The 26,938-nt window shown below is 35.9% G+C and overlaps 1 protein-coding gene across 2 annotated transcripts; it reads right to left on the bottom strand.

Moving 5' to 3' along the window:
- Positions 1–3,048: 3,048 nt before the first annotated feature.
- Positions 3,049–26,795, bottom strand: LOC123544332 (uncharacterized). 2 transcript variants are annotated; one of them, XM_045330413.2, is made up of 3 exons: positions 19,478–26,795; positions 11,070–11,110; positions 3,049–5,755 (listed from the first exon to the last, which is right to left on the bottom strand). In XM_045330413.2, the coding sequence occupies exons 2-3, from the start codon at positions 11,071–11,073 to the stop codon at positions 3,765–3,767; spliced, it is 1,995 nt and encodes a 664-aa protein (XP_045186348.2). In that variant the 5' UTR covers positions 11,074–11,110; positions 19,478–26,795; the 3' UTR covers positions 3,049–3,764. The 2 variants fall into 2 exon arrangements, with proteins under 2 accessions (XP_045186348.2, XP_053397785.1); XM_053541810.1 differs by lacking the exon at positions 19,478–26,795 and adding an exon at positions 15,760–15,877.
- Between the last annotated feature and the right edge of the window lie 143 nt (positions 26,796–26,938).

Below are 26,938 nucleotides of genomic sequence, written 5' to 3' on the forward strand. Positions count from 1 at the left end.
GGGTTTAAAAAAAGCAACCATTAAGTTTTTACAGGATTTGATGTCCATACTCTTGTCTTGTGTAGGGATTTGCTTTATAAACAAATAATTTTTTCACCATTAAACAATGACAGATTGTTAGGTTTTCCAAATAAAATGGATCAACAAAGCAATGTGACCTAATGGCCACAACCAGTTGACAGTTTGGATACTTGAATCTTACAGGTGGGCAGGCATGTTGAATGCAAACTTGTACACTGTTAACATGAAAGTGTGTTGTCCGCATCCAGAAATTATGAATTTATGGAGAGTTGGTATTTAACTGGACTTATCTCACATTCTATACCTAAGAAGATACTCTGTGTGGGGAGGGGGATAGAACAAAAATCACATCAGATGGTAACCATGGTATCAAGGCTCTATGCCGTGCAGTTCTGAACAAGATTTTTAAAGTTTTTCCTTTCGGTTGCCATGGCAACCAGAGATCTGCATGGAATTAAATTCTTTGAACAATTTTGAAAGGGGACCGCCCAAGGATCATTCCTGTGAAGTTTGGTGTAAGTCTGCCCAGTGGTTTTCAAGATGATTTTTTTTTTTTAGCTCACCTGTCACAAAGTGACAAGGTGAGCTTTTGTGATCGCGCAGCGTATGTCAGTCCGTCTGTCCGTAAACTTTTGCTTGTGACCACTCTAGAGGTCACATTTTTCATGGGGTTTTAATGAAAATTGGTCAGAGTGTTCACCTTGATGATATCTAGGTCAAGTTCGAAACTAGGTCATGTGCGGTCAAAAACTAGGTCAGTAGGTCTAAAAATAGAAAAACCTTGTGACCTTTCTAGAGGCCATATTTTTCACAAGATCTTCATGAAAATTGGTCAGAATGTTCACCTTGATGATATCTAGGTCAAGTTCGAAACTGGGTCACGTGCCTTCAAAAACTAGGTCAGTAGGTCAAATAATAGAAAAACCTTGTGACCTCTCTAGAGGCCATATTTTTCAGGTATTTGTATGAAAGTTAGTCTGGATGTTCATCTTGATGATATCTAGGTCGAGTTTGAAACTGGGTCAAGTGCGGTCAAAAACTAGGTCAGTAGGTCTAAAAATAGAAAAACCTTGTGACCTCTCTTGAGACCATACTTTTGAATGGATCTTCATGAAAATTGGTCAGAATGTTCATCTTGATGATATCTAGGTCACGTTCGAAACTGGGACATGTGCGGTCAATAACTAGGTCAGTAGGTCAAATAATAAAAAAACCTTGTGACCTCTCTAGAGGCTGTATTTTTCATGGGATCTGTATGAAAGTTGGTCTGAATGTTCATCTTGATGATATCTAGATCAAGTTCGAAACTGGGTCGACTGTGGTCAAAATCTAGGTCAGTAGGTCTTAAAATAGAAAAACCTTGTGACCTCTCTAGAGGCCATACTTTCAAATGGATCTTCATGAAAATTGGTCAGAATGTTCACCTTGATGATATCTAGGTCAAGTTTGAAACTGGGTCACGTGCGGTCAATAACTAGGTCAGTAGGTCAAATAATAAAAAAACCTTGTGACCCCTCTAGAGGCCATATTTTTCATGGGATCTGTATGAAAGTTGGTCTGAATGTTTATCTTGATGATATCTAGTTTAAGTTTGAAACTGGGTCAACTGCGGTCAAAAACTAGGTCAGTAGGTCTAAAAATAGAATATCCTTGTGACCTCTCTAGAGGCCATAATTTCAAATGGATCTTCATGAAAATTGGTCAGAATGTTCACCCTGATGATATCTAGGTCAAGTTCGAAACTGGGTCATGTGCGGTCAATAACTAGGTCAGTAGGTCAAATAATAAAAAAACCTTGTGACCTCTCTAGAGGCCATATATTTCAATGGATCTTCATGAAAATTGGTCAGAATTTTTATCTTGATGATATCTAGGTCAGGTTCAAAACTGGGGCACATGAGCTCAAAAACTAGGTCACTATGTCAAATAATAGAAAAAACAACGTCATACTCAGTTCAAAACAGGGTCATGTTTGAACAGGTGAGCAATTCAGGACCATCATGGTCCTCTTGTTTAATGTTGATGGACAGACGACACACGTCGCATGACGGACATTGTGCAGTCACAAAAGCTCACCATGAGCCTTTGGCTCAGGTGAGCTAAAAACAACATAAAACCATTCATGGAAGTGAAATTGATTAAAACTTGGTATGTAACATTATGGAAACGGGCCTCCGTGGCCGAGTGGTTAAGGTTGCTGACTTCAAAACACTTGCCCCTCATCGATGTGGGTTCGAGCCTCACTCAGGGCGTTGAACTCTTCATGTGAGGAAGCCATCCAGCTGGCTTATGGAAGGTCGGTGGTTCTACCCAGGTACCAACCCGTGATGAAATAATGCACGGAGGGGCACCTCGGGTCTTCCTCCACCATCAAAGCTGGAAAGTCGCCATATGACCTAAAATTGTGTCGGTGCAACGTTAAATCCAACCAAAAAAAAAAAAATAATGGAACTTAAAGAACTGGTTTTACCACAGATGTTAGATGTGTAAATGAATGAATGATGTATAATTTTTTATTCTAGTTTAAAAAAAAAATGAATTATATCCAGTTCATTAATAACTTGACATCACTGTTTGCTTGCAAATGAATACAGTAAAAAGTAATTTGAAAGTCAAAACTGTCATAAGTGGCATAAGTGTGTACACCATTTATCCGTTATCAATTGATATCTCCACTAGTACCTACAGTGTGAAGGGATATAATTTCAATAGGCATCTTTAGAATACATGTATGTAATGTTGCATGTGTGGAATATTCTGCAAGAATACTCTTGTTTACACATATTTCACTAATGTGTGTTATATACAGATACACACTAGGGCCTTGAGCAATGGTCTAGTAGTTAAGCTATGATGGCCTCTCAGTCAGGAAGTTGTGGGTTGGAACTCCACTTGGGTAACAGCCGGGTTCTTGCAAATGTGTCATAAGGACTGTTTTTTCCCCCAGGAAGCAGATGAGAGTGATAAAAATAAGCTTTTATCACAACTGAATTAAACATAGATTAGGAAAACCTGAAATAAAATGAAAATGACTATTGAAAGTTTCATATTTAATGGAACATTCTTTTCTGTTTCCATATAACAAAAGGAAATTGAAAGGAAAATGGCAATAAAGTTTATCAAACCGGATAGAAATACAACAGTATACACACATATTTATGTAGATCTATGACATTCTGATTACATACACATTTCCATGTTGGACTGATAATGTCTGTTTCCTTTCTTGCTCTGAGAAGCATTTGGTCGATACGTCATGTTGATACATGTTTCACTCTATTTACTGTAGATTTAATAATTTTGTATCAAAAGTTTATTTCGTATTTAATGTCAACAAATACATGTTTCTTAATGGTGGCATCACCATTGAACAGAAAGGAAAGGGAGGAACTGTGATCTTGATGTATTTTGTCAGTACTTCACATTATATGGAGTTAGACTCACATTCCGCTATTGCAAGTTAATGAAGGGAATAACAAGCTTTTATCACTGTAAGACTAAATTTAAGCACAGTTCTAGCATTTTAAATTTCATTTGCTCTCATCCTTAAAAATGTGTATTTAACAGAAAGAATGCATGAAAGAAGTTGTGCATAGATCAAAGCAGATGTTGTTGAACTGATTTTTTTCAACTTCCTAGATGATTATTTACATGGACTTTATTGTCAGAAAAACAGCATTTTGTATAAAGGTGCTGAATGATATAAGAAGTAAAAGTCTTCCTGTGTAGCATGGAGATTAATATTATCTCCCAGACATCCAGTGCAAAAATCCTTCCTTCAGCTGATGAAATTCAAAGCTACGTTGTGCTATAATATTTGGCTGTGTTGAGTAAACGTTGGATATTTCCTGAAAGCTTTCCATGTAGTTGTTGTAAATTCTGAAAATGCCGAGATTGTATGTAGGACAAATGATCATTAAATTTTTTCCGTCATTTGTATTGGTCGCCTTTATGATGAAGTAGCATCCATATACGACCAACTTTTCAGGAATAGAGAATGTAGCTCTTTGTTCTGGATGTGAAAGTCCATATCTTCTCTTTTGGATAGTTTCAGATATATATTTAATGAAATTCGGCATCATTTTACGGCGATTATATTCAAAGGCATGTTTGCAGGTAACAAGATCATAGAAGGATTTCATAAAGAATTCTTCCTCCTCACACTTTATGAACACTCTCATCATGTTGTCAAGTCTTCTATAGACAAACATGTACTCGTCTTGTGTCTGGAAATCTTTGGCATACTTCAGGAAATAGACTTTCGAATTTTTGTACAGATATCCGAGCTTGTCATTATAGCTTTTAAAGTCAGGATTTTTTGGAAACATAGCAGTTGTCTGTACACATTTGTTTTCTTTTTTTGGAATTGGAATACATTCCATGTTTTGACTAGGTCTATTTGATACATCGTTGTTAGTAATTTGTGCACTCGTAGTTGAGCTCAGACTAAGGGTGAGTGTTTGATTTTCTTCCCTTGAAATTGGAATGGATTCTGTGTTTTGACCAGATGGTCTGTTTGATGCATCATTGTTAGTAATTTGTGCAACTGCAAGGCTTTGAGTAAGCACTTGGTTTTCGTCACTTGGAAATGGAACACCTTCCTTGTTTTGTATAGGTCTATTTGATGAATTGTTGTTCGTAATTTGTGCATTTTCAGTTAATCTCTGGCTTGGAGTACTTGGTTGTTTACCAAGATTGATTTTATCTTTTGATGTACCTGTTTTATGTTTAGATTTAGTCACAGCACTTTTACTCTTTCCCTTGTTTCCAGACTGGTATTCTGCTCCACATGGTTTTCTGTTCTTTTCAATTCCATTTTCTGATTTGATATGTACTTCAGTATTGTCTATCACAATAACATCATCAGCAGTCATACCAGCATTTTCTGTGATGCTGAGCTTAACAGCTGGTGTTTCAAATTTTTCAGTTTTTACAATAATGTCATCATTCTTGATTGTGGAAATGTATAGTAATTCTTCATCTTCATCATCACTTATGACCAAAGGGTCAACTTTTCCCATATATATGATATCATTGTCCTTTTCTTTCTTTGGAATTAGAATACATTCTGTGTTTTGACCAGATGGTTTACTTGATGCATTTTTGTTTATTTTTTGTGGATTGGTAGCCAATGATCTCTGACTGGGAGATGGAACTTTTTTCGTTTTCTTTGGAATTTGAATACTCTCCGTGTTTTGACCTGAAGGTCTATTTGATGCAGTGTGTTTAGTAATTTGTACTTCAGTAGTTGAACTCTTACTAGGAGTAGCAGACCTTTTAGCAGATTGACTTAGCTTGGTTTTATCTTTGGGTGTGCTCGTTTTCTTTTTGAGTTTAGTTTTAATTTTTTTCACCTTCATCTGGTTTTCAAACTGATGTTCTAAGCCATATGTTTTTCTCTTATTTTCATTTCCACTTTCTTCTTTGATGTGTATGGCAGGATTGATTATCCCTGTGAAGCCAATAGTATTCCAATTTTCATCGACTTTTACCTTTATATCTGGAAATTCAGATTCTTCAAGTTTCACTTTAATATTGTCATCATGATCTCTTTTAGCAGAGATATGTAAGAATTCATCATCCTCGTCATCACTGATGATGAATGGTTGAACGACACTTCCCATATAGATGACATCATCGTCATATGGATCAAGTTTGAAGCTGATCTTAAGGAATGAATTTTCTGGATGTTCTGTGATTTTCACATCACTGTCAACTTCCTGCTTAATGGCATCTGTGAAATAGAAGTAAAAAATTTTGTTACAATGCCATGAATTCATAAGTCGCACATGAGAATGGACCAATAAATACAATGTTTTTCAAAAGACTATATTTTGCAAATTCATATTATACAACTTTTTGTGTAAGAAAGTAATTATTTTAGATATGTTTAGAGCCCATTCTTGAGTCAGATTGAGTCTCATTCTGTCATTCCATTGGTCCGTCCTTTTGCAAATTTGTGTCTGGTCCATAACTCTGGTCCATAACTCTGTCATTCATGAAGAGATGTTAATATAACTTGGCACAAATGCTTCCCATGATGAGATGACGTGTCATATGCAAAATCCGGATCCCTAGCTCAAAGATCAAGGTCACAATTGGAGGTCAAAGGTTAACAGGGATTTTTCCTGTCTGGTCCATAACTCTGTCATCCATAAAGGGATTACAATATTACTTGGCAAAAATATTCCCCATGATGAGGTGATGTGTCATGCGCAACACCCACAACCCTAGCTTAAAGATCAAGGTCACACTTGTAGATCAAAGGTTAATAGGATATTTTACCTGTCCGGTCTTTAACCTTGTCATACAAAACAGGAAATATCAGTTGGCACAAATATCCCCCCGGCTGAGACAACGTGTCACGCACAAAACCCAGACCCTTAGCTGAAAGGTCAAGGTCACACTTAGAAGTCAAAGGCCAAAAGGGTTTTTTTTGCCTGTCCAGTCTGTAACTCAACAGTCCTTAAAGGGATTTTAGTACTACTTGGCACAAATGTTCATCACCATGAGACGAAGTGTCATGCACAAGAACCAGGTCCCTAGGTCTAAGGTCAAGGTCACAGTTAGAGGTCAAAGGTCAGATACAATAATGACTTTGTCCAGAACATTTCTTCTTCATGCATGGAGTGATTTTGATCTAACTTGGCATTAATGTTCACCACCATGAAACAGATTGTCATGTGCAAGAACCAGATCCCTGGATCTAAGGTCAACGTCACACTTAAAGGTTAAAGGTCAAATTCAAGAATGACTTTGTCCAGAGCATTTCTTCTTCATGCATGGAGGGATTTTGATGTAACTTGGCATAAATGTTCACCATTATGAGGCACCCTTGTTTTTAGAATTACTTCCCTTTGTTTTACTACAAATAGCTTAATATTGAAACTTTTTGATTACTGCTTATAGGGAAAAATCTAGACCACTTTTCTGTAGTAAAATATACATGTCACATTCAAACATAGATTTTTTTTTTTATTAACTTTCCTTTGCTGTTGTTGGGACCTGCGCACTGCATGTAAGATTATCACAGTGAACAAGTGTGTCAAGTTCCATCTCATTCCAACTAGTATTACTTAGAAACCAGCGTACACACAAACCTCACCAAACTTGGCCATCTACACTAGTGCTGAATAATGGGTGCGTGCAATAGCTCTTGCACTTTTTCAAAAATATTCAAGCCAAAATTCAGAAATTAAAATCCTGACAACATACTCATGTCTGACTTGTGATGACGGCATTTACAAAAGTTTCATTTGTATTGTATGGAAACTATAGCAGTAGTTAAGTATACACAAGGAATGGATATAAATGTGATATTTCCCAGAATAGGGACATAACTCAATGAAACATTAGAGCTAATAGTCCCAATAATATGTGCAGGTCCATTTTCATGCTAATGACATATTTCAGGTTCCATCTGATTTGGACAGAAACTGTAAGAGAAGTACATGTAATTATGTTTTTGTTAAGTCAGAAAAAAGGGATATTACTCAAAAAGTGATAATCAGACTTAAGTCCAAACAATATTCACCTTTCAACTGGTTAAGTCAAAACAAGGAATATAACTAAAAACAAAATCGCATATGGACATCCTGACATTACGCCCATGTCCACTTGATGTTAATGAAGAATGACAAGTTTCCTTTTGATTGAATGGAACCTGAGGGAGGGGTTGAGTACACAGACATAGTTGTAATAACGTTTTGTCCAAAAAAAAGTCACAATTCAAAAGGAAATTTTTAGCCATGATGGCCCTATATCACTCACCTGAGTTTAGTCTAGGCACTGGGCCTTATGGTTTAAGACAAGAATTTTTTAAAACTTTTTTTCCGGTACAAGTCTATTTACATCACGTGCACCCCCCCCATCCCTGGGCGGGGCCACTTTTAACCTCAGGATAATTATTTGAACAGTCTTTGTAAAGGACTACTATAGGATGCAACATACCAAATATTAAACCCTAGGCTATGTGGTTATTTTCAAAGTTTACCCAAAGAAGTCTATATAAACCATATGGCCCCAGCGCGGGGCCATATTTGACCCCTAGGAGATAATTTGAACAATCTTGGTAAAGAACTACTATAGATTACTACATATTAAATATCAACGCCCTAGAGATTGTACAAGAAGATTTTCAAAGTTTTCCCTATATCAGACTATATAAGCCATGTGACCCCCAGGATGGGGCCATATTTGACCCGAGGGAGATAATTTAAACAATCTTGGTAGAGGACCATTAGATGATGCTACATACTGAAGCCAAGACTTTTAAAGTTTTTCCTATGTAAGTCTATATAAACCATTTGACCCCCAGGCTGGGGCCATATTTGACCCTAGGGGGATAATTTGAACAATCTTGGTAGAGGACTATTAGATGATGCTACATACCAAATATCAAAGCCCTAGGCCCTGTAGTTTTGGACAAGAAGGTTTTTAAAGTTTTTCCCTACACAAGTCTATATAAGCTATGTGACCCCGGGGCGGGACAATATTTTACCCTAGGGGGATGATTTATAAAATCTTGGTAGAGAATCACTAGATGATGCTACACACAAAATATCAAGCCCTAGGTCTTGTGGTTTTGGACAAGAAGATTTTCAAAGTTTTCCCATATAAGTCTATTAAACCATGTGACCCCCTACTGGACGGGCCATATTTGACCCTACAGGGATAATTTGAACAATCTTGGTGAGGACCACTAGATGATGCTACACACCAAATAACAAGCCCTATATAGGCCTTGTGGTTTTGGACAAGAAGATTTTAAAAGTTTTACTTTTCGGTCACCATGGCAACTAGAGTTCTGTACGAATTAAATTCTTTGAACAATTTTTAAAGAAGGAACATCCCTTCGAAGTTTCATCAAAATTGACCTGGTGGTTTAGGAGGAGATGTTGTTTAAAGGAACGCCGGACTGACGGATGCCGGACGGTGAGCGATCACAATAGGTCACCTGAGCCTTTGGCTCAGGTGAGCTAATAAAAGTTCAAACAATATGCACAAGTCCTTTTCAAGTAAAGATGTATAAATTTCATTTCAATTTGTAGGAACAGTTGAGAACACAATAAAGCAAAACAGTCGGAAGGATGGACGAACAGAATGTCTAATGGACAATTAAACACTTTATGCCTAACTTGTCTTAGGCACAAGGGGCATAAAAGCATAAACCTGTCTAAATAATTATGTGAATTATCTTCCTTACTGGATCAAAAAGACTGGGTATGATTTGAAAGAAAAATAAAGTTCTTTCTCTTAAATAAAACTCATTGTTCCTTGTCAAATGTTTAGGTTAGTAAATTATGAACAAAACAAGAGCTGTCCATAGGACAGCCAATGCTTGACTATTCGATTTATTGTCCTAGAGACAGTAAAATGTTACCCTAAATGTTAAAATATCTAAAGAGTTTCAATTCAGTATCTGCATTAGTTTTGGAGATAGTAACTTGCATGAAAACTTTAAGCAGAAGTTTTATGTTCAAAAGGGGACATAAGTAGACCAAAATACATGTCAGAGTTATGGGACTTGACGCAATCAACTAGTTTCATAACCCCGAAGGCACATGTGAAGTTTAAATTTAATATCTGCATTTGTTCTGCAGATAGAAAATTGCATGCAAAACTTTTTTCTTTTTTTTTTCTTTTTTTTTTGGAACCACGTTGTTTATTTGTCACAATATATATTTACATTACATTTCAATGATATACAAATATCTTGTACAATTTTTAACATGTACATATAGTAATTGTTGGCCATTTTAAGGAACGTAATGGTTAAAAATAACAATAATATGTTAATAGGTGAGAGAAGAAAAAAAAAGAAAGAAAAAAAAAGAAAAGTAAGAAGACTACCGTGGTATGTAGATTTTGTTGTTTAAAGTAAAGGGAGGAAACATTTCCAATCATTATTGAAATTATCAAGATGAGATTTACAAAACTTCAATTTTAATTTCCTTCACAGAAGGAAACAAACTGCATTTAAACAAAAATTTGTTTGTTGCAATATTTCTGTCAAGAAAATTAAAATTGAAGTTTTGTAAACTGTTATCTTTGCAACAAGTAATAGAATTTTTGAATATATCTTTCCAACAGAACTGATTTTCTGGTTAGATAATTCCCATTTAATTTGAGATTTTTGTTTTTTCCTCTGATAGTTTTTTTGTTTTTTTTTTAATTTTAGTTAGGTTTTTATTCAAGTAACAGGATTTTGTTGTTTCTAATAATTTATATAAGTTTATTTCTTCTGGTGTATCGTTTATATCAATTGTTCCTAATTTCATGCAAAACTTTAACAGAATTTTCTAAGCCTAAAAGGGGGCATAACTTGCCCAAAATACATGTCAGAATTTCGGGACTTGATCCAGTGAGGTTGGTAATCGATCTAGAAAAATAAAAAATATGTTTCAAATCTATATGCCTTTAAGTAATGGCTGTATGTGCTTGCACGCAAAACTTTAACCAGGATTTTCTAAGTCCAAAATAGGCATAATTTGGCCAAAATGCAGGTCAGAGTTATGGGACTTGATGCTATCACCTAGCTTCATAACCCTGAAGGCACATGTGAAGTTTCAATTCAATATCTGCATTAGTTTTTGAGATAGTAACTTGCAAGTAAAACTTTAACAAGGATTTTCTAAGTCAAAAAGGGGGAAAAATTGGCCCAAAATACATGTCAGAGTTATGGGACTCGATCCAGTGAGGTTGGTAATTGATTTAGAAAAAGAAAAAAATAAGTTTCAAATCTATAATTTTTATTTTGCCTTTAAGTAATAGCTGTATGTACTTGCAACTTTAAGCAGGATTTTCTAAGTCCAAAGGGAGCATAAATTGGCCAAAATACATGTCAGAGTTATGGAAATTGACCCAGTGATGTTGGTAATTGACCTAGAAAAAGAAAAAATAAGTTTCAAAGCTATATGCCTTTAAATGATAGCTGCATGTACTTGCATGCAAAACTTTAACCAAGGTTTGATGCCGACACTGACGTCGACGTCAGGGTGAGTAGAATAGCCAGACTATTCTTTGAATAGTTGAGCTAAAAACATTACCCATTTAGACTGAAAGGAACTGTTGCAGATAGACTGTGTACCTGAAAGAAACAATAGATTTTTATTTGTTAAATCTCAGAATGTATATCATGGCTTTCGACTTTTAACTTCAGTAGGATTATGCTGATAATGCTTAACTTGATGTAACATACTCAATGGCTTTTCTAACTCCACACTTGGCTTTTTGTCTTTATCTCTACCAAATTTAAATGAAAACTGGATACCTTGTTTAATGAAAAGTTCAGCTGAATAAACATAACAACAACAACAGTTGTGTATAGATTCATTCAGCCATGACAGTTGCAATAAGATAACCTAACAAGAGCTGTGACAGGAGACAGTGCGCTCGACTATTTCGATGCAGGATTGTGAAATTAGGCACAGCTTAAGACTGTGTCAAATGGATTTAGAAATAACAGAGATAAAGTGTATCAAAATATTGAATAACTATAAAAGGGATATAATTCATGGAAAAAATCTGCAAAAGTAATACACTATGTGTCATCTCATCATTAACATGAAATCGCCCCTATTGGATGTATGCACGTATTGAGTGTACTATATACATGTACTGACTAAAGGCTAGGGTTAGGTTCAACATAGGTTTAATAGTGTACATTCAATGGGTGCTTACATTCAATGTGGGAGATTTAATGCCAACCATCATATCATGTGACTAATAGTGTCAGTTTGAATCAAATGTATTAAGTAATAACGGAGACAAAGCAAAAGTGAATTACAACTTTTAGCTTAAAATTCTTCAGTTAAAAGGGGGCATAACTCATAATATATTGGTGTCAACATATATGGACCTTCTGCTATTTTATGTGGTGAAGATGTGGAACAATCATTTTACCTTAAATTAAAATCATTTAATAACAACAGAGATACGGTGAAAAGGCATAAATATAAAACTGAAATTCTAAGTAAAAAGGGGATATAATTCATGAAATATTTGCACCTTCTGCCATATGATGAGAAGGATGATGTGGAAGAACTTACTTAAGATTTAATCAAATTTATTAAGTAATAATAAATATATAGTGAAAGTGCACCACAATAAACCTGAAATTCTAAGTAAAAAGGGGCATAATTCATGAATTATTGGTGCAAGAGTTATGGCCCTTATGTTGTGTGATGTGGGTGATGATGCGGTATAACCATTCTAAGTTTGAATCAAAGATGTTTGGTAATAACCGAGATAGAGATAAAGTGCATCAAAACTTTAACCTGAAATTTTAAGTAAAAAGGGGGCTAATTCATAAAATATTGGTTTGAGAGTTCTTGTCCTTGTGTCATTTGATGTGGGTGATGATGAAGTAAAACTATTTAAAGTTTGAATCAAAACTGTTTGGTAATTATAGAGATAGAGTGAAAGTGCATCAAAACCTTATCCTGAAATTTAAAGTAAAAAGGGAGATAACTCAGTTACTATACGATTTAGTGCCCTTGTGTCAAATGATTTAGGTGCTAATGCTGAACAATTATTTTAAGTCTGAATCAAATCCCTTTCGTAACAATAGAGATATAGAGAAAATGCATCAAAATTAACATAAAATTCTAAGTAAAAAGGGGGCATAATTCATAAAAAATTGGTGCCAGATATGGACCTTGTGTCATGTGATGTGGGTGATGATGTCAACCAACTGTTTGAATCAAATCCATTTAATAATAACCATGAAAGTGCACCTAAACATTAACCTGAAATTCTAAGTAAAAAAGGGGAGATAATTCATGAAATATTGGTGTGAGAGTTAGGTATAAAAAAAATAATTGTTTGTTTCCAGTAACATGTTAAAAAAATTAGGATAGGTAGGTTGGTAGTCTAAATAATGAGACCTCGTGTAGACCGATTTTACATTCTGATATTTCATGTTGTCTACCTAGAGGGGATATCAACCAGTCAAAAAATGTCTTGACTGCAATTATTTGGACTAGCGGGTCGGTAATTTAAAAACAAAAAAAAAAATTTATTGAGTGAGTTTTTTCAGAAATTATTTTTTTGTCAAAAAATGAATACAAATAAGAGGGTTTTGCCTTTAGAGCATCAGTAAGTTGATTTCTAACATCAATGACCATGTTTTAAGCATTAAAGGTGCAGTTTTGCAATTTTTTGTTGAAAAGTTGAAAAAACATTCTCCACTGCCATAAAAAAATTTAGGATCGGGCCAAAAATTAAGGGTAGGTTGGGATACCGGAAACAAACAAATTTTTTCACGCCTCATGACCCTTGTGCCATATGATGTGGGTGATGATGAGAAATAACTATTTTAAGTTTGAATTCATGAAGCAAATCCATCAAGCAGTAACAGCAATAAAGAGAAAGTACATCAAAACTTTAACCAAGGTGCAGACATGGAAGGATGCCGATGCTGAGTTGAGTAGGATAGCTCTCCATACTGCATTATCACAGTGTATAGACTCTCTGTACGCCCAAACGGAAGTCGCCAATAACTAGGCGTTCACTTTCGTTTTTCAAATTTTTGGAAGCTGTCGGTAGTGAGTATTTTTATGTTTTTCTTTGGCTTTTTGAAATAAATATTCTTGTTGTATATATTTTTCAATGTATGATAAATGTCTCTGCAACAAACTGCCGTTAAATAGACATTAACACATGAAATTAAAACGTATTTTCACCCAAAACCCAGCAGGTCAAAGCAAAAGACGATACATTCAGGCTAAAAATGCCCATTATTTAGGAACTGCGAGTGAAATACATGTCAGAACCGCTTCCGAATGTTAAATTATAAATCCATGCAAGTGAGTTTATACCTACAAATATGAATTTACAATCCTGAATAGTTTAAATATTGTTTAATTCAACATGCATCTGAATTATGCACTGACCGCCTAGTCGCAAAACTTTCTATAAAACTGTCCCACTATTCGCCAAAACACTGTACGCCTATTCAATAAAGAAATGACGACGTGTCGGCTTGTAGGCTCTATACACTGTACTTATTGAATTTATAAATATAAGTTTTGTTTTGTATTTTACTTGCGACAGTGAAACAGTATTTATTGGTCTGTTTCACCAACGACGTCCTTGTCTTGGACAAGAAATATAATCTGTGTACGTGTTTCCGTTAACATACGAGAAAAATATATATTTATTCCGCTCAGCTTGACAGGACACTGTTTTTTTTCCTTTGTATTTTCAGCTCGACTATTCGGGGAATAGCGGTGCTATTCTACTCGCCCTGGTTTCGGTTAAAGTTAAGTTTTTCGGCAACCTTTTTTCTGTCACATCTTTTTCTTGTTTTACTTTTGCTTATACCTTACTGTAACTTCACATAAACATTGTGCAAACAAAGCCTTTTTATGCAGGGACTTCCCATTATACCCAAGGTGAATGTCACTCTGTGTTGTTCTTGAATTTTTTTTTTTTTGAGTTTAAGCTCCGCCAACAGACAAACGCGCTGTCTATATGAAAACTTTGTACAATCAAAGTGTCTAAAACGAGTCCGCTCATATATCTTCCACGACGGTGGTTAGTTATACGTGTAGAACAACTGATGTAAACGTTAGGAGCCAGGTCATTTTCATTTTGATTTGTAGCGATTACGGCAGCTGTTTCTTCTGTGAATGATGATAAAGTTCCCGAGGTAAAATTCGAACAAGTCTCTGAGATGCCGGAAATGGATCAAACACTGAGTTGTGCCACGTAACGATTATATGAATGATGCGTTAGTGATTTATGTGTAAAGAATCTAGTCATTATAACAAAAAATAATTTCAAACACTATGCAGGTTAGAGTTTATTAGTACGCATTTACCAAATTGAATTAGTCGCGCGGCAGTGCCGCGCTAGACTAAATTGATTTGATAATTACTTACTAATAAACACTAACCTTTACGAAAAGTAGATTCGAAACTGCGGTAATAACATATAAAATGGTCCGTGACTGTTACGAAAACGAAAGATAATATAACTATTACTTTTTAACTGTTGGTTATCATAACACAAAGTCAAATTATTGAAATACATGAATGAAAAGAAGTTCTGAATAGGCGTACAGTTTTTCGACTAAGCGTTCAGTCCGGATTTTAGAAATTGCGATTAGTGGGCCAGTAATGTATCGACTAGTGGGACAGTGTAATCGGCATATATGTCTCAGAAAAACATATTTTCCTACAAACGCATTCGTTACCATAGAGCCATGCTAGTATTTATCGATGCGTAAGATATTTATCTACGAAGTAGCAAAGGTTTTAATTATTTGCAAAAGCTCAAGATATATGCATTTCAAAGAATTTATAGTTTTATTACAAAATCGAACAAATACCCACACGTAATTTGACTTGAAATGAAGTATATTAAGAGTTTTAATAGGCGTGTTTGGTATCTACGTAAACAGTAGCTCTTAAACAATACGTTGATTAAAAGTACACTTACTTTATACGATATTAACGAAATAAACAATGAAAATCCAAGCCATCCGCGACAGCAAAACTTTGTGTTTTGATTTCTGAACGCCTAGTTTTTGGCGACTTCCGGTTGGGCGTACAGAGAGTCTATACACTGTGATTATAACTACATACAGAGCTGCAGTGGACTAATGGATAAGGCACCAGCCCTGCAATCGGGAGGTTGAAGGTTGGAGCCCTGTAAGAGGCGGGTCTTGATTCTGAAGAGAGACCAGTTGGTGAGCCGCCAGCTATAGTTAAATAATAGTTACAGATTGCCTACCTGCCTGGTGCCTGGCATTAAAAATAGGAATCTGGAAGTAATGCTGTTCAATGTATGTAGGTGTCTCATAGGCCAAATTGGCTGACCTTCAGTAGGAGTGACAGTATAATTTATCACTTCTGTGACTTTTCTTTGTTTTTGTTTCGTATAGTCAAGCTAGAAATAAAGAGTCACACTATGAGTGCACCTATGCAGTAAAATTTGAAAGTACATGCCATATGCAGGATCATTGCGGCCAACATTTCATTCTCCGAGAGAATTCGGTATTTGTTGAGTTTTTGTGTTGTTGTGTTTTCCCCCCGCCGACACGAAGACGCGACAAATACCTTATCTGTCGAGTTTTCGTGCTTTTGTGTTTTTGCCCCACCAACATGAAAACACGACAAATACCTTATTTGTCAAGTTTTCGTGTTTTCGTTTTGGCGTCTTCTGTTACTCATGCGCACAACAATAATTACTGAACTGAAAACAACATTATACTGCATGCAAAAATATAAAAAAAAAACAACTAGAAAATGTAAATTTAAGAATAAAAAAATGACTTATAGATTCTATAATATTTCCGCCTAATTGTTATTTTGTTACATCATCAAAAAATATTGAAGGACGAACGTCAAATATCAAACTAATTACTTCTGCCTTTTTACTCCTCACCCACATTTTATGTATTTTCTCAAAGCAATTTCTTACCAGAATAAGAGCATTTTTTTAGATAATATGACCAAACTTGTTTAGTCTGTGTTTTTGACAGCTTCTTTATTATTTTTTTTTAATTTTGATAACTACTCAGTATAACAGCGAAGATATTGTGAGTATGAAAGTGGCTGGTTTGCTGTTAGCTAATAATTATACACGTATCGAGGATATCAACATTATAAAATTGGAGGACAAATATTTGATGTACCCCGACGACAATACAGTATTACAAACAATTTATTGTAAGTGTACCCAGCGAAGAATAATGCTATGATAAGGTTGTGCTCTGTCATACATTTAATATTTTATAAGAACAATATCGTAATAATAAAATCAAAACTCTTATTAACAAGGAAACTCATTTGAATCAGATAATCTTCACTGAGACCCATGCGAATATGTATAAAATTAGTTTTCTAATTGTACAGGCTCGGGCCTGGTCTGATAGCCGTGCCATCCCCCCACCCCAACCCCCAATTGGCCAGCTGAGAAGTGACCTGTACTCATTAAAGTTGCACCCAACCCAACTATTTTGGCAAAGGAATAATATTTTCTCACAATTAAGACCCAAAAATGCACCAAAGGCCACCATTTCAAAAATGTCCGTGAAGATACCCTCTGACCCCCTAAATAGGAGGCATGACCCCCTCAAGTATCTCAAATTTTGGACAAAAATGCAGCAGGGACCACCATTTCATACCTATATATATTTCAAAAATGACAAGGGAGAGACCTGGTGTCTCCACTGTCAGGAGGGGGTTAACCCCTGTACCTCAAAATTTGGACTCAAAAAATGCAGCAGGAGGAACCATTTCATACATGTATTTCAAACATTTTCAGGTGGACAGGTCCTGACCCACCTAACATGAGGGGTTACCCCCTTCGGCACCTAGCCCCAATCGGCTCGCCAAAGCCGCCTTCATTCTTTAACTATTGCCACTCCCCGCACCCCAATGAAATATTTCTGGAACTGGGTCTGTTATACATACACTTCGCATTCTTAAAATGATAACTGACATCTGACATATTATTGTATTGTTTTATAATCTCAAATCTCCTAATGCAGTTTTAGTGAATGTAAATAAATTTTGAATTGATGGTTCGTTTGAATAGAAAGAAAAATGCTTAAATTCTTAAACCCTTTGCCACTGGCTTCAGAATAACTCTACATTTTATAAGAAATGTCTGAAAAGTATTTGTTGTGTCATAAATAATTGTACTAATATGTGTATTTTTTTTTAAATCATCAGATGCTGAAGTTTAAACTTTAAGAGTATATATTAAAAACTGCACAAACATAAAAAGATACAAGATACATTAGATACAAGAAGCTTTATTTCACACTGGATACAATATAACAGGTTAACATTAGCTCATGAGCTATTTTCCGACAAACATATATAAAACAGAGATTAACAATGATAAAGCAGCTAAAAAGAAAAACAAAAAAATTGCACCTTCAGATTTAAATTGAAAGTTAATATCAAGATGTAATGAAAAGACACAAAATAAGAAAAAAACATGTTTGTCTTACATGTAAATCAAATTATCACCAGATTTTACATTTTCATGTAGCTATGCCCAGCTGAAGCCACTCATAACAAGAGCTGTCCGTAAGACAGCCAAGCTTGACTATTCGAAATATTGTCACAGAAGCAGGAAATTATTACCCAAAATGTTAAATATGAAAAGAGTTTTAAGTTCGAAAGCGGACATAATTTGACCAAAATACATGTTAAGAGTTATTGAACTTGACCCAGTGAGGTTGGTATTAAATTGACCTAGAAAAAGAATAAATAAGTTTCAAAGCTATATGCCTTTTGGTAATAGCTGTATGTACTTGCACGCAAAACTTTATCCAGGATTTTCTAAGTCCAAAAGGGGGCATAATTTGCCCAAAATACATGTCAGAGTTATGGGACTTGGTGCTATCAACTAGTTTTATAACCCCGAAGACACAGGTGAAGTTTCAATTTAATATCTGTAGTAGTTTTGGAGATAGTTACTTGCATGTAAAACTTTAACCAGGATTTTCTAAGTCCAAAAGGGGGCATAATTTGCCCAAAATACATGTCAGAGTTATGGGACTTGACCCAGTGAGGTAGGTAATTGATCTAGAAAAAGAAAAAATAAGTTTCAAATCTATAAACCTTTTAGTAATAGCTGTATGTACTTGCACGCAAAACTTTAACCAGAATTTTCTAAGTCGAAAAGGGGGCATAATTTGGCCAAAATACATGTCAGAGTTATGGGACATGACCCAGTGAGGTAGGTAATTGATCTAGAAAAAGAAAAAATAAGTTTCAAATCTATATGCCTTTTAGTAATAGCTGTATGTACTTGCACGCAAAACTTTAACCAGAATTTTCTAAGTCCAAAAGGGGGCATAATTTGGCCAAAATTAATGTCAGAGTTATCGGACTTGGTGCTATCAACTAGTTTTATAACCCCAAAGACACGCACATGTGAAGTTTCAATTCAATATCTGCATTAGTTTTGGAGATAGTAACTTGCATGTAAAACTTTAACCAGAATTTTCTAAGTCCAAAAGGGGGCATAATTTGCTCAAATTACATGTTAGAGTTATGGAACTTGACCCAGTGAGGTTGGTAATTGACCTAGAAAAAGAATAAATAAGTTTCAAAGCTATATGCCTTTAAATGATAGCTGTATATACTTGCATGCAAAACGCCAACGCCGACGCCAGGGTGAGTAGAATAGCTAGACTATTCTTTGAATAGTCGAGCTAAAAATATTGTATATTATTTGTACGAGGCCCACTGAGCACTACCTGACTCTGCAATCACTCAATGTGTGAATTTGTAAATTAAAACAAGATAGAGATTATACAACTGATCTGAGATGTCCCTCCTTGGTTTCAGTCATTTTTGTTACTTTATTTTTTTTTTTTTGACTTCTAGTCAACAGAAATGTCTTATATTCACATTTATGAACCAGTTAATATCATCCTGCAATTTAGTTTTAGGCTGTTATTCCTATTTGACAAAAGTTGCTTACTTACCTGGTAAAAGTCCTTTCCTTCAGAAGCTATGTATATGATACACAGCTGGTCAAAATTTCAAATGCACCATTGGTTACAATTAAGGCCAGGCTAAGTTTTTCTCTTGTGTCTCCAACCTATTATCTGACAATGTTTCAATGGGTTCAAACTTGTGCTTAAAAATGATGGTATTTTAAAATGTAAGAGATTCAATAATGTTTTCAATAGAATCCTGATAGATATGTAACAATTCTTATCACCATTTTATTTTAGAGTCTTTTAGAGGGGACAGGAATAGAATGAAGCAAAGTTCTCCTAGGACTTGCCTTAAAACTATTTAGTTGTACTGAAAATTTACTGTTATAAGTAAAAGGTAAAATGACCAATCCTGATCTAGTACTGACTTTCATGTGAATAAATCTTTGGTTAAATGTACTTCTGCAATATGATTACATCAAAGGGGTGATCTGTTCTCATAGCAATAGACCATTTGAAGTGATAATTGTTAAAATACACTTTCACATAATTATTGTTTTGCAGCTTACAATAAAAGTTTACTTATGTTATCATGGAATTTTCATACATATATCTATTTGAAAATTATATAATTGATACAATCAAGAAATCAGGGACCAGCCATTTAATAATCTGGTGGATGGGGAGAGGGGCTGGAAGCTGGAAAATTTATGAAAAACAATTTCTGATTTTAGATTTTCTTGGAAAAAACGTCTGACCTATATATTGAAACAAGAGCTGTCAATATTTCTGACAAATGCCCAGAAGCGTGCCCAAGAATCCTACAGTTGTCTGAGCAAAATATGCCAGAATAGTTGAGGTATGAATCTTTCTGTGACCTTCGGTCAAGTTTGACTAAAGGTTTACCTTGGCCCCCCAGAGCTCAAAATAGAAAAACCTTTAAAAAAAACTTCTTCTCATGAACCGCTTTTTGGATCTTCATCAAATTTGGACTGTAGCATTATTATAAGGTCCTCTCCCAAGTTTGTTCACATGGGGGCACTTTGCCCTTTGAAGTTGAGCCAAACTTAGAAATACCTTTAAATGACTTCTCATAAACAGCTTCAAGGATCATCATTAAACTTGGTCTGTAGCATCATTGTAAGGTTCTCTCATAAATTTGTTCAAATGGGGGCACTTGGACCCTTTAAGGGGCTGCTAGAGCCAAAATTTGATGTACCTTTAAATGATTTCTTCGCATTAACATTTGATTGATCTTCATCAAAATTGGTCTGCATTATCATTAAAAGGTCTTCTCCCACATTTGTTCAAAGGGGGGCACTTGGCCCCTTGTAGGGGCCCATAGAGTCTAAATTAGAAATACCTTTAAACAACTTCTGCCTATGAACCACTAGAAGGATCTTCATCAAAGCTGGTCTGTTACATCATTATAAGGTCCTCTCCCAATTTTGCTCAGAGAGGGACACTTGAACCCTGAAAGGGCTGCTAGAGCTAAAACTAGAAATACCTTTAAACAATTTCTTCTAATGATTATGGCTAGATGGATTTTATCAGACTTGGTAGGATCATTATAAGGTCCTCCAAATAGGGTGGGGGCAGCAGTCAGCCCCTTTAGTGGTTGCTAGGGCTAAAGGTGAAAACAGCTTTTAATGGCACCTTCTCATGAACCACTCAATAGATCTTCAATCAAACCTAGTCTGTAGTATCAATGTAAGGTCCTCTGATAAATTTATTCAGTTTGGGATGCTTGGCCCCTTCAAGGGTCAGATGGTTAAAGTCCTCTTCAGGTGAGCAACTTATGCCCATTTGGGCCTCTTGTTTGACTTTAGTGTTCTTTCAATAAACTTCCAGTGACAGGGCTGTTGAGTAGTTGAGTGTTGCTGCCCTCCGACAGCTCTTGTTAGGGAGTCCAATATCTTTTTCATTACTTAAAATATTCTACTGAAACTTGTACTTCCTCATAATGACAGTGTTCACTAGTGTGACAAGTTGTGTAACTGTAATTGCAATATTTCTAGAATTATGCTCCTTTTGAACTTTTGATTAAAGTTTTTATAAAGTCCAATATCTTCTCATTACTTATGATATTCAATTGAAACTTGGTACTTAGTCATAGTGACAGTGAACATTAGTGTGACAAGATGTGTAACTGTAAGGAATTTTTCATGGGAACATTATTTTTGTAGGAACATTTTATATTGTGCCCCCATCCCCAAGTTTTTTTTGTTTTTTTTTGTTTTTTTTTTTGGTGGGGGTGGGGGGGGGTGAAGAGAGGGGGCTGGTGTTGTGCAGCACTTGGATTTGCCCCTTGTTGATAATCTGTCCATCCACATATACAGTAGGATAGTTAGGTGGCTAGGAGAACAATAGATAATAGTAATTCTATTCATTCTTTTCCTTTCATGTGGCTAAAATTCTTTTACTTGGCTAAAAAGAACAACAGAGAGAAGAAAGGAGTAACATAACTACTGTATCAAAAGAATGTCTGTCAGTTTGTCCACTTGTCCATCCATCCATTTGAATGTGTGTCATTTCTCTCTCATTTTCTCTTTTGCATTTCTCAAACAGTATTTGATCCTGCATCATCAGACCTCATGGGATACTTACTCAGCATGTGAACTTGTGCACCTGCTGTTTCAGTTGGGATTTAACACACAGACCAGAGTTATGGCCCTTGACTTAGACAAAATTATGCATAACAAGAGCTGTCCGTAAGGCAGCCAATGCTCGACTATTCGAATTATTGTAACACAGCAGGAAAATATTACCCTAAATGTTAAAATATCTGTAGAGCTTCAAACCAGTATCTGCATTAGTTTTGGAGTAACTTGCATGTAAAACTTTAACCAGACACTTTAAGATCAAAAGGGGACAAAATCTGACCAAAGTGCATGTCAGAGTTATGGGATTTCATGCTACCAACTAGTTTTATAACCCCGAAGGCACATGTGAAGTTTCAATTTAATATCTCTTTTGGAAATAGTAATTTGCACGCAAAACTTTAACCAGTCAAAAGGGGGCATTATTTGCCCAAAATACATGTCAGAGTTATGGGACTTGACCCAGTGAGGTTGGTAATTGATTTAGAAAAAAAACAAGACGGTCAAGATGGCCCTAAGTTGCTCACCTGAGAAACATAACATAACAGTGTAAACATGTTTGACCTAGTGATTTCATGGAAACAAATATTCTGGCCAATTTTCATTAGGATTCAGGACCAAAAATGTGGTCATTTGAGTTTAAACGAGTATTTTCTTTGATATGACCTAGTGACCTAGTTTTTGAAGCCAGATGACCTATATTCAAATTTGACCTAGATTTCATCAAAGCAATCATTCTGACCAAATTTCATGAAGATCAATTAAAAATACAGCATCTATCACATACACAAGGTTTTTCTTTGATTTGACCTAGTGACTTACTTTTTAAACCCAGATGATCCATATTCGACCTCGACCTTGACTTCATCAAGGCAATCATTCTGACCAAATTTTGTGAAAATCAATTGAAAGATAAAGCTTCTGTCGCATACACAAGGTTTTTCTTTGATTTGACCTAGTGACCTACTTTTTGACCCCAGATGACCCATATTCAAACTTGACCTAGATTTCATCAAGGCAATCATTCTGAGGCAGACTGTCACAAAATAGGTCCGTCATCGAACTTGACCTAATTCAAAGGCCATAATCCAAGAGTGCCTAAGGTGATTTGCTTGGTTATTGAAGTTGGCTGAGATATTATGCCAACAAAGATTTTCAGCAAGTTTGGTGAAGATCCGATGAAAACTGTTAAGACTTAGAGAGCCGACAAGGCTAAATTCGCAGATTTCAAGTAATTCAAGGGTCATAATCCAAGAGTGCCTTGGGCAATTTGGCTGGTTATCGCACTTGGCTGAGATATTATGCCCACAAACATTATCTGCAAGTTTATGGAAGATCGGATGAAAACTGTCCGACTTAGAGCGGACAAGGCTAAATTCGCAGTTTTTCGTGTAATTCAAGGGCCATAATCCAAGTGTCTGGGGCGATTTTGCTGGTTATTGAACTTGGTTGAGATATTATGCCTACAAACATTGTCACTAAGTTTGGTGAAGATCGGATGAAAACTGTTTGACTTAGAGAGCAGACATGCTATTGGACATGTGTCCCGCTATAGAGACGGGCATATAAGGGGTATAATTTTGTTAAATCAGAGTTATGCAGCCTGTTTGTTTGTTTGTTTGTTTTGGGTTTAACGCCGTTTTTCAACAGTATTTCAGTCATGTAACGGAGGGCAGTTAACCTAACCAGTGTTCCTGGATTCTGTACTAGTACAAACCTGTTCTCCGCAAGTAACTGCCAACTTCCCCACATGAATCAGAGGTGGAGGACTAATGATTTCAGACAATGTCGTTTATCAAATAGCACGGAGAACATACGCCCCGCCCGAGGATCGAACTCGCAACCCCGTGATCCGTAGATGGTGCATGTAAGCTTATCATAGTGGACATGTGCATGAAGTTTCAATCCATTCCCATTAGTGGGTACTGAGATGCCAGCTTATATACAACAGCTGTCTGAGGACAGCAGCACTTGACTATACTACAGCCTTGTAAATTGAATGAATATAAAAGTCAAACAAGAGGACCAAATGGTCTTAGGTAGCTCACCTGAAAACAGCTTGATAAAATTTAAAGAATATCCTGCTTAAAATGTGACCCCTTTTGCACAGGCAAGGTATTTCTTTAGCTTTCACCAAGACAAACATTCTGATCAAATGTCATGGAGATCCAATGAAAAATGCAGCCCCTATTGCATACACAAGGTTATTCTTTGATTTGACCAGGTGACCTAGTTTTTGACCCAACATGACCAATAACTAAACTTGACCTAGATTTCATCAAAGCAAACATTCAGATTAAATTTTATGAACATCCTGCCAAAAATGTAGCCCCTATTGCATTCACTAAGGTTTTCTTTGATTTTACTAGGTGACCTAGTTTTTGATCCCAGATGACCCCTATTTGTACTCGACCTAGATTTCATCAAGACAAACATTCTTAAAAAATTTCATGAATATCCAGTGTAAAATACAGTCACTATTGCATACACAGGGTTTTTCTTTTATTTGACAGGATGACCTAGTTTTTTAACCAAGATGACCCATATTCAAACCTGACCTAGATTTTATCCCAACAAACACTGTGATCAAATTTCATGAATATCCAGTGTAAAATGCAGCCCCTATTGCATATACAAGGTTTTTCTTTGATTTGACCAGGTGACATAGTTTTTAACCCAAGCTGACCCATATTTAAACCTGACCTAGATTTCATCCAGACAAACATTCTGATCAAATTTCATGAAGATCTGGTGTAAAATGTAATCCCTATTGCATACACATGGTTATTCTTTGATTTGACCTAGTGACCTAGTTTTTGACCCGAGATGACCCATATTCAAATCTGACCTAGATTTTATGAAGGTAATCATTCTGACCAAATTTCATGAAGATCAATCGAAAAATACAGCCTCTATTGCATATGCAAGGCTTTTATTCTATTTGACCAGGTGACCTAGTTCTTGATCCCAGATGACCCATATTGAAACTTGACCAAGATTTCATCCAAACAAACATTGTAATCATATTTAATGAAGATCCTCCCTATTGCATACTCAAGGCTTTTCTTTGATTTGACCTAGCGACCTAGTTTTTGAACCCAGATTATCCATATTCGAACCTGACCTAGATTTCATCAAGGCAACCATTCTAACTTTTATGAATATCCCGTGTAAAGATCATTAAGATTAACATTCTGACTAAGTTTCATGAAGATACAGTCATAAATGTGGCCTCTAGAGTGTTAAAAAGCTTTTCCTTTGATTGACCTGGTGACCTAGTATTTTATCCCACATGACCCAGATTCAAACGACCTTGAAATCATCAAGATTAACATTCTGACCAAGTTTCATGAAGATATAGTCATACATGTGGCCTCTACTGTGTTAAGAAGCTTTTTCTTTGATTTGACCTGGTGACCTAGTTTTGACCCCAGATGACCCAATATCAAACTCATCCAAGATTTTATTGAGAGTTACATTCTGACCAAGTTTCAGTAAGATTGGGCCAAAATTGTGACCTCTAGAGTGTTAACAGTCAAATTGTTGACGACGGACGGATGGACGACAGACACAGGGTGATCATAAAAGCTCACCTTTGAGCATTACGTGCTCAGGTGAGCTAAAAAGTAAAATAGAGTTATGGAACCTGTGCAATGTAAGTCAGTTTATCACAGTGAATAAGTGTTTTAAGTTTCAATCCATTCCCACGAGTTGTTACTGAGATACCAGCTTACATACAAAAACTTAATCAAATCGCTGACGGACACCGAAGCTGATGAACAGGCGAGTCCAATAGCTCTACCTATTCTTTGAATAGTCGAGCTAAAACCTTAACAATAAATCCCTAGGTCAAGAAAGGGGAATAATTTTGTGAAAATGTAAAGTATGTAGAGTTATAATTCTCTTTTGCGAGTAAGCTAGGAGTTGCAGAATGCTAAGTAAGGTTGTCATACTGCCTAGTTTGCTACTATGGTAACCAACCAAGCAAAACCAAAACAAGATGCCATGATGGCACTATATCACTCACCTGGTTAAATGGTTGCTATGAAGATTTGCATTTAAGCTTGACCCCGGGGTCATGATTTGAACAAACTTGGTAGAGATCCACTAGGCAATGCTACACACCAAATATCTAAGCTCTAGGCCTTCTAGTTTATTTCTAGACATTTTTGGAAGATTTTCCTATGTACAATCAAGTAACCCCTTGGGCGGGGCCAATTTGATGCCGGGGGTCATGATTTGAACAAAGTTTGTAGAAGTCTACTAGGCAATGTTACATATCAAATATCTAAGATCTAGGCCTTCTGATTTATTTTTAGCAAATTTATGAAGATTTCCCAATGTACAATCAAGTAACCCCTGGGGCTGGGTCAATTTGCCCCTGGGGGGTCAAGATTTGAACCAATTTTGTAGAGGTTCACTAGGCAATGCTACATGTCAAATATCTAAACTCTAGGCCTTCTGGTTTATTTTTAGAAAATGTTGAAGATTTTTCTATGTACAATCAAGTAACCCCATGGGGCGGGGTCAATTTGACCCTGGCGGTCATGATTTGAACAAATTTTGTAGAAGTCTACTAGGCAATGCTACACGTCAAATATCTAAGATCTAGGCCTTCTGGTTTATTCTTAGAAAATTTTTGAAGATTTTCCTATGTAAAATCAAGTGACCCCTGGGGTGGGGTCAATTTTGACCCCAGGGGTTCATGATTTGAACAAATTTTGTAGAGGTCCACTGGGCAATGCTACATGTTAAATATCTAAGCTCTAGGCCTTCTGGTTTTCATTTTTAGAAATTTTTTGAAGATTTTCCTATGTAAAATCAAGTGACCCCATCGGGCGGGGTCAATTTTGACCCCGGTGTGTGGGGGGGGGGGGGTCATGATTTGAACAAATTTTGTAGAGGT

Source organism: Mercenaria mercenaria, chromosome 1 (assembly GCF_021730395.1).
Source record: "Mercenaria mercenaria strain notata chromosome 1, MADL_Memer_1, whole genome shotgun sequence".
Classification (NCBI taxonomy): Eukaryota; Metazoa; Mollusca; class Bivalvia; order Venerida; family Veneridae; genus Mercenaria; species Mercenaria mercenaria.